Source organism: Cryptomeria japonica, chromosome 5, assembly GCF_030272615.1.
Source record: "Cryptomeria japonica chromosome 5, Sugi_1.0, whole genome shotgun sequence".
NCBI lineage: Eukaryota > Viridiplantae > Streptophyta > Pinopsida > Cupressales > Cupressaceae > Cryptomeria > Cryptomeria japonica.
The window spans coordinates 395,088,939-395,098,881 of record NC_081409.1 but is presented as its reverse complement, the minus strand read 5'-3'; the positions used below and the strand labels follow the sequence as shown (position 1 = coordinate 395,098,881).

General features: G+C 36.8%; 1 protein-coding gene across 1 annotated transcript; it reads right to left on the bottom strand.

The window, feature by feature from the left end:
• Nucleotides 1-1,289: 1,289 nt before the first annotated feature.
• On the bottom strand, nucleotides 1,290-5,900 carry LOC131875937 (uncharacterized). The gene is made up of 3 exons (XM_059220676.1): nucleotides 5,691-5,900; nucleotides 3,581-3,868; nucleotides 1,290-1,295 (listed from the first exon to the last, which is right to left on the bottom strand). Exons 1-3 carry the CDS (start codon nucleotides 5,898-5,900, stop codon nucleotides 1,290-1,292), a joined length of 504 nt encoding a protein of 167 aa, XP_059076659.1.
• Nucleotides 5,901-9,943: the final 4,043 nt, after the last annotated feature.

Below are 9,943 nucleotides of genomic sequence, written 5' to 3'. Positions count from 1 at the left end.
CTACTCATAATTGTCCTAATTCTCAAACTATCTATCACCTTGTTGGGCATGATTCCTCCCACTATGGCCAAACTTATACATACCTGAAAGATAACACCCTACCTCCCAATTTGTTGAAAAATGAAAAGAGAAACTTTATTCACCAATCCTCCCATTATACTCTTTTTGTGGATACCCTATTTAAACGAGATCTAGACAGTACTCTTTTAAGATGTCTCAAACAAGAATAATCTGAGAAGGCCTTAAATGAGTCCATAATGGCATTTGTGGCACTCATTCAATTGGTCTTACCCTTTTGAAAAAACTCATACGCTTGGGCTATTATTGGCCAACTATGGAATGGGATTCTTTTCAAATAGCTAAAACATGCAAACAATGTCAAATCCATGAAAACTTAATTCATGCTCCAGCATAAGAACTTCATGCTTTGGCAACACCTTTGCCTTTATGCCAATGGGGTCTTGATCTAGTAGGAAAGATAAATCCTTCTTCATCTAATGGTCACAAATTCATCCTTGTAGCTACAAAATATTTCATAAAATGGATTGAGGCAGTACCTCTCACAAATTTTTGCATTTATCTTGAACTATATCATTTGTCGCTATGGAATACCCATGACCGTTATCACTGATAATGGACGACCATTCAAGAATCAGGATGTCCAAGAACTATGTGATAAATTCAAGATCCAACACATATTTTCCACACCCTACTATCCACAAGGGAATGGGCAAGCAAAAGCATCAAACAAAAATATTTTGAAAATCCTCAAAAAGATAGTGAATGATGCTGGCAGAGATTGATATTATTCAATTGAACCCTACTCTATGGGCCTACCGTACTAGTATCTGCACACCAATAGGTGCCACACCTTTCTCTCTTGTTTATGGATTAGAAGCAATACTGCCAATAGAATTAGAGATACCTTCTCTATGAGTATCATTAAAAGGTCTTATCCCAGATGAAGAACAACATGTATCTAGATTGCAGGAGTTAGAATTGATCCATGAATGAAGATAAAATATCTTTGATCATTTAAAGGTATATCATCAAAGAATGTGTTGAAGTTATAATCACAAGGTCAAACCATGAGTCTTTCAAGTTGGAGAACTAGTACTAAAGGAAAATTCACGCAACCAGTTAGATCAAGAAAAGAAAGGAAAGTTTGAACCAAACTGGTTAGGTCCTTTTATGGTCACAACAGTATTTGGGTCAAGAGAATATCAACTATCAACACAGGGCGGGGATCAGCTCAAGGAGCCCATCAATAGCATGCTTCTAAAGAAGTTTTATGTCTGAAAAAGCAGAAAAATCCAAAAACAATGAAAAAGCAGAAAAATCCAAAAATAGTGAAAAAGCAGAAAAATCCAAAAACGGTGAAAAAGCAGAAAATACAAAAATAGTGAAAAACAATAGAAAAAAAATCAAATATGAGAAAAAGTGCAATAAAAAAAGATAGTGAAAACCTAGCAAACAGGCGCTATCTATCAGCCAGCTCTTCCATCTATTGGTTCATGCATCCTTCTGCTTGCATTGTTTTCCATCAATGTTGTTCATATCCATCATAAAGCCTTTGTACATATGCAGGCATCCCAATTGATTTCTCGTCATGATTTGGATCATTCTATATATCATAATAAAGTTTGTTTCTAGACTAGGGGCAAAATCCTGATCCTAGCTGGGGGCAAAAAATTTCATCATTTTGAGCTTAACCAACAGGTACGACAACACTTGTCAAGCAAAAAACTGAGACACATCCAACGTTGAACATAAGATCACATTGTCAACCATTAACTATCACATATCAGTCTAAACATGATAAACACATATCAATGGATGATATATCTTGACTCATGATTTTAACACTTTGATAATAATGGTTCAACTATTTTATCTTGATTTTTGCTATCATAATTTCTGAGTAACTCCGGGATTCTTTGACTAGAGGAACAAGGAAGGAACATGATATTTTTCTTGTCTACTGTCTATAAATTAATTGTTAATATGTGAAAGGTTGTCTCGGGACATGATCATCAGAGTATCATGGAAGATATTTCAGACTTGCATATAGAAACAGTTAATGTTGCCTGTTTTATGCAAGTAACATTCAAGTCATCTTGGGTCAATTATACCTCGATGCTTGTGCTAACTTACAATATGAAAACCCAAGAAAGTAGTGCTCAGGTCATCATGTTTCAATTATACCATTGATGTTTGCACTCACTTCCCACATTTTAAAGGCTCAATGATGAAACAAAGCAATGACTCCATGACCAGTCCAATCGCCGCATTGCATTTCATTTTGCATTTGCATTTTTAAGGTATATTTGCATTTCATTTTGCATATTTGTATTTCATTTTGCATGGGATCACAACACTCATCTTTTCTAAGCCCAAAGACTTCAACATGGTGTTATCTCTCTTATTACATGATTGAGTACATTGGACAAAAACAATAACAAAAATCAATTCATTCATCCTACATGATAAGTTAGTTCATCTCATGTAACCATTGCATACTAAGACATCATTCATATAAAGAATCCAATCATTCATTCATTTAGTTAGATTATTGCACTACATCCATTTTATCTCAAATCATATAAAGTAGCATCATTGCATTGCATTGCATCCATCTTATATTAACATGCATGAGAAAATCATAAAAATATCATAAACATAGAAAGCATTGCATTGCGCATACATCACATAATACTTATAAGAATCACCATACATATTCTCATTCACATAACATCATGTAAATACTGCATCATCATATATCCATCATCTAGAATCCATAAGCATATAGAAAATAAAGCATACATCATGAAAGTAACTACACAGCATAATCATATATCAAATAGAATGCATCCATCATCTCATAGGTCATGCAGAGCGAATAGGACCATCAAAAATATCAATGTCCAAGGTACAATGATATCATAAAAATATATAAGATACATCACACATATGCATCATGAGAATCATCAATATCTCATCACAAAAAGGTGTGTACATGAATGGATCAATGTCCCATATCAGTGTGACCACTAGGACGTGGAGCGGAACTCTGTCCTAATGCGGCAGGTATAATAACACCAGCTGATACCCATGTACCTGGGTCCCCACCTAGGGGATCTCTTTGAAGTGGCCCTATCACTCCTCGGCCCTCAATCTGGCTCTGTCCCGATCTCCTGCTCAACTATGAAAATCCTCGAGCCCTCCGATCAGCAGGAATAGCAGTAAAGTATAAGGTCCTTTAATACTCAGCCTCTTGGATCCCCTGGCACATCATCTTCAAGGCAGTCTTCCCTGAACTAGACTCTCCCGACAAATGTACCTATTCCTCAACCTATTGACACCTATCCCTAGATACATCTCTCTCGACCATGACAGAAGCCATCTGAACCTCTAGCTGGGCCATCTAAGAGTCCTTCTCTACTAGTCGACTCTCTAGCTATTGAACCTGAACCTGTAAGTCCATAATCTAAGCCTATTATTGATGAGATGACATCCTAATGAGGATCCATCGAGGTGCCTCTGCCTATGGCTGCTCAACCTATGATATTTTCATAGGTACCTTCTCAACTTGGGGAACCTCCTGCTCTAGGACCTGATGCCCCTGATCCCCTAGACCGGATCTCCTCCGTGTGACCACCCAGGTCATCCAATCTGTATATACATCTCTGGCAGATCTAGAACTGTTGGCTCCCAGTGTGCCTACCCCTACGACTGCCACTTCTTGACCATCTCCCCCATCATCCTCTCCTCCATCATCATATCCAGCACCATGATCTCCTCCATCTCCTCCATATCCATCTCTATCATCCCCTCCGTCTCCGTCATCATCTCCGCCCCCACCTCCTCTCTCCCCACCATCCCTCAGTCATCTAGGAGCTCTGTGTCATAGCCTCTCATCATCCTCATCTAAAACTAGCTTTGGCTAATCCGGACATGTCAGCCTCAGAAACCTATGTATAGTACAATGCATGACGTACTCATTTGTCATCCTACTATCCATCACACCTGGGAGATAATCCCAATCCAGTGGCCCCAATGATCGATACTCTACATATGCCTGGTCATATGAAATAGAGGGCCCCCAAGTAGCCACGTCCAGTCTCCTGCGAGCATAATGAGTTGTACCCTGCGGTATCCCCTGTATCCTACCATACTATCTCAACACCCTCATACAAAGGAATCTCTCGATGATATAGGGTGTCGATCCAATCAAGTATCGTGATACAAATACATATGGCATCTCCAATGCATTCTCGGGCTAGATCTTGCAATCCATGTATGGTCTCCATATCATAGTATCCAGATCATCCAGTGTTCATCACCAACACTTCAATTTTCCTCACTTTCGCTAGACAATGATACCTAGATACCCATCAGCATAAGGCCTTCCTAGAGGTTTATCTCTGTCAGCCAATGGTCATGTGATAGGCAGGTGCTCCCAGGCCCATATCTAAAGCATGGTCACCCGTGCTGATAATGCAACTGATCTTTGGTACACAACTCAGTGTAGGTCATGATACAAGTGCCCCAGCATGCATGACCCCCATGCAAATTGGGTCCCCTGTGTCACCATCTGCTCAAGAAGACAACCCCATCCAATAGATAATCCCTTTGACTTGTGATCAGGACAAAGGAAACCTCTAATGAATCTAGCGAGAATAGTGGGTAATGTGGCATAACCTATCTCTACCATCTCCTATCATGCAATGTCATATCCACCTATCTCATCATCCTTGAAGACTCTGCAAAGTGCATCAGTCCCACCCCGCTCACTAAGATCATAGTACACTAGCTCGCCCATCACAGGGATGCACAGTATCCAGTATACATCCTCGGGTATCACCGTCATCTCGCCCATTGGTAAGTGAAAAGTGTTTTTCTCGCTATGCCAACGCTCTACTAAGGCTATCAATAATCCCTAGTTTATCAAGGGTCGAGGCATATCGAGAAGGGAAGATAAACTACACTTGTCAATGTGGTCTCACTCTACCTAGATAAGGTGGGTATCAACATCCATGTCTTTGGGAAGCGCTCCTGAGACTGGAGGACACTAAAGTGCTCCTGCAATCAAATCATCTCATCATATCAATCTCTTGATTTATTTATCTATCAGATCAATCTATCTATCAGTCTATCTTGCTCAATTGAGATTTTTATCAAATCTTGTTGGGCCCCTATCAATGACGCTCATCTATCATGAGGTCATTATCAATCTTATCTCTTCTCACACATACATCGAGATAATAAGAACTAATCATCAAATTTCATCAATCAGGAGTGTCTAATTTTATCAATTAGATAGCTAATCAAATCTTACCCTATCAAAATCAAAAACCAAATCAAATCGACAACAATCCAACCTCTTTATCACATATCAATAAACGCAAAATTCAATAAATGACAAAAATCAACAAATCAAATCATTTTCTCAAAATCACCCAAATCGAAAAAATGCAAAAATTTTCAATAACCAAAAAAATCATCAAAAAAAATCGCAAAAATCAAATCTAATCATCAACAAATCAAAAACTCATCGACAAATTGGGAAAACATTGAAAAGTCACGAAAAATCATCATAAATCGTCAAAAAATAAAAAATAAAATAAAATAAAATTGAAAAGTCCAAAAATAAAATAAAATAAATTTTGGTCCAGGACTCCCCCCCGCACCAGTGGTGCCCTGCTCCCCGCAGTGCCCTTGGCACCTACAGTGGCGGCCGCAGCGCTGTCGGCACCTGCAGTGGCGCCTGCAGCGCTGTCAGCACCTGCGGTGGTGCCAAAAGCGACGATGTTGTGGGCACCTGTGGCACCCACAACACTAGTGGCACCTGCGATGCCACTTGTGTCACGCGCGGTGGCACTGGTGGCGGCTGCCGCCATGGCGCGTCCACTCCCAAAAAAAAAAAATTTGAAAAATTAATTTTTTTTCAAAATCATGATAAACGCATAATAAATAATTTTTTTGGGACATGAGTTGAAATTTTTTCAAAAAATATTAGAAACCCATTTTTTAATTCAAAAAACCCATCTCGAAAATGTAATTTTTTTACAAACCCACATGGCAAAAATCCTAAAATTTTTTTTCTACAAATAGCTAAATTTTTCAAAAATCAACTAAAAATTAATAAATATGAGTTTTCTCGAAGTGCGTATCGATGGACCATAGGCCGGAGGCTGCTCATATCATGGAACTCACTCAAACCTATGCTAGTGGTACGAGATCGACATTCCTTCCTCCAAAACAACTTTCTCAAACAACTGCAGTGCACAAGTGAAGAGTGGTAAAAGGAATTCACCTTTTTAAACTCACAATGGGGCATTTAAGTGGGATTTTTATTCGACCAATTTTTAATCAACTAATCAACCTAGCATGGCAGGGTTTTCAAATTTCATATCGGGAACTGAATCGGATCAACTCTGCAAATTTCTAAAAATCGGACAATCATTAAAAATTGTAAAATCATAAAAATTTAAAAACAATAAAAAAATCATGAAAAATTCAAAAATTATCCGATTCATCTCCTGAGGGGGCATCCTCACATCAATATCTATCAGTTAGCGTCTGGGGCATCATATTGAGATTTGTCATCTCAAAAATCGAAACCGCATCGAAACCACATCATATCAAGATTTATCATCTCAAAATCGAATCAGTATCATATCGAAACCAAATCCAACTCAAAATCAAGATGAAATCTGCATCCTATCAAAATCAATATAAACAACATCATCAATCAAGTTTTCTTTGAACCAAGGCGTCGTCACACATCGCTTCAAAGAGGGGCAAAATGTATACACCTAAAAATGGTCTGAAGATAGTTAATTAAATACGTAGTTATTTGATTAATTCCCCTTCCCAATTAATTGAATTCACAAGCAATTTTATTAATTTCCCTATTCATCTACTTATCAATTAATCTAAAGATTTATTCATTAAGTTCATTCCATAGTCCCCTTTGATTAATTAATCTAAATTGATTAATCCCCCCATTAAAATCAATTCTTCTAATCCCTAATTAAAATTAACAAACTCAAGTTTGTTGAGATTAATTAGCATTTTCCTATTATTTAAATTTTTAAATTCAAATTCCCCACATGGCTCCTAACTTTTAACCACCTAACCTAACCATCCCCTAACCTAACCCATTCCACCTAACCCTAGGTTTAACTAACCCTATCCTATCTTGCACATCCTAACCTCCTTATCCTAACCTCCTATGGTGTGGATATTCTCCCCTTGAGACACATGGCACTTTTTCCACATGTCTCCTCCCTTGGACACTTTCCCTCTCATGAGAAAGGCTCCTTGACACTTGTCACCATAGAGATGACAAGTGTTGCTTCCTCCAACCTCTTCTCCAACTTCCTCAATCTTGGCCCTTGATATCTTTAGATCAGATCTGGACCATTGATTCCTACCACCTCGTCTTTGGCCTTGGAATTCTTATAAATGTCCCCCATTTTGGAGCAATAAGGATCCCTTGCATTCATATCTTTAGCATCATTACTATAGGCAATTTGCATTTCAATTATCTAGTAATTAGCTTTTGGATTAATCATAGCATGCTAATCTAGTTTCTTAGATCATGCATTTCATATCATTTGCATAATCAATCATGATCAAGTAGCTACTCAACTCTTGAGTTGCCACTTTGGAGTTCATTGCTCTGCTGAGAGCCAATCAATCCAACACCTTCAAGGTCCTCAAGAATAGAGGAAAATGGGACATTTTAAGGAAGGCTTATGGTTTACATTTTTAATTTATTTTTCAGTTAAGCTTTCCATTATGTTTTATTGTCTCATTATATTTGTATGCCTTCTTATATACCACAATTTTAGCATCGCAGTATGTGATATGTACCAATAAGGAATAGATAATCTACTGGAGTCATTTTTGAAAATCCTCTTCTCTAGTATCTTATGTTGTGCTTATCTTGGTTTTTATCTAGTTCAGGTTTTAGTGGTATCAGTTATAGCAGTCATGGTAGTTATATGAGTTGTTTCTATTATATTGCTATCCAGATGATTATATTGCATGGTTTTATGTTCTGAAATCTGTGGCATCTATATCTTAGAGTTGGGAGTTATTTTGATTGCAAGTTGTCCTTATGGATCTGTATCCATGGGTTTGGTTGACTCTTGTTTTTCCTAGTTATTAAGGCATACGTTTCAGTAAATGAAGTCTATGAAGGAAGCATGTAAGAGGTTGGCATAGGCTGACTTATCTATCCTATTTTCAAGTGGAGGCATGTCTTGGATAATGTGTTGATCTAAGCAGCATATTATTGTGTAATGCGTTTGTTCTTGGTAGACATATTATATATATATATATAGAAGGTGTGTGAAATATAAAAAAAATGCATGTGAAGAGTATGAGATAGAAGAAAGAAGAGTATTTGCGGTATAGCAGAGTAAGAAGTGTGCAAGTGACAGAATTGTGGACAATAGAGCAGTTGCAATAATAGAAGTATACAATGTATGAGGAAACGTATGTGAAGTGTATACACATAAAATTGGCTATGAGCAATTAAATAAATATTTTATATTTATTTAATAATTATTCTCCTACTAAATAATTAATTTGAAAAGATTAATTTATTTAATTCATTAGTCTTTAATATTCTTGTACTAATTAATTGAGTTGAAATATTTAATTAATTCATTCATTATCCCTCTTTCTTCTAAGCCAATAATTAAATATTTAATATTTAATTATTATTCCTTATCATATTATTCACTATCCTATAGTTTCATTATTAAATATTTTCATAATTATTTTTTTACCACTTTTCAACTCACCTCATCTCCACATCATCTCCACCTTTGCCAACTCATCCATCATGTGGCTAATTTAAATCAGTAAAAGCAAATAAAAATAAATCATTTATTAGCCACTTATCTCCAACTTCCATATTCATGAATAAAATGTGTACGTGCACATAATATTTGAAATCTCCCTATTTTTTCTCCAACACTCCTATATTCTTGGAGGAGGTTTTGTCCACCTAACCCTAGTCCATCTCCACATGTCCCTCCATTCCTGAATTTTCTCCAACCAATCCTAGATTCTCTTAGTCTCCTCAATCAAGGTGAGATAACTAACACTTATCTTCTCCTTCCCTCTTTCTCTCAACCTTCAGACTCTTGCTCATAGCCATCCAAAAAGAAATTTTTAATCATGACAGTTGATCTCTGCCACCTAAGCTTATGCACTCAAAAATCTATAAATAGAGGTCTCTTAAGCCATTTTTGAAACTAATAGCTAATCTTATAGTTAACTAGGAGTCTTAATCTTTGCATCTGTGAGTTCATTTGTCTAAGCATATTAGATTTTTTGAGAAAATTAGCATAAATCATTTTCATAGCATATCTTTTGCATATCATATCATCTATCAGTCCATTCCACACTCATCATATTAGAAGCTACCAGTGCTTGTCTGAGAGAAAAATCATCGGAAACCAAGAACAATGGGGTTAGAATACAATAAGACATAATCCATGGAGGTATAATTATTTTGTTTGCTTTATTTCATGTTGTTTCATTGGTTGAAGCTTGAGTTCCTATAGTTTTATATTTTCATGATGGACTAACAAGTTGCAGGTTACTTTTGAGGTGAAAACTTAAGTTGATACATGAAGAAGAGTTAGAGTGTGGAAAGTGTTACAGTAATCCTTTACCAGATCTACTACAAGTGATTGGTTTGGGAGAGTAGTTCAATAATCCCTTACTGAACCTGTTGCAGGTGATTGTGGACAGTGGTTCAATGATCCTTTACCGGATCTATTGTGATTTTTGTAAATTGTTATCTGGGCTTGACTTGGAATTGAACTCATGCATTTCAAGATGCAATTTTCCTTAGTTCAATTATTTTCTATTGCAGTGAGCATTCTGGTAGTGGGCCACTTTTGTATCTAGCAGTGAG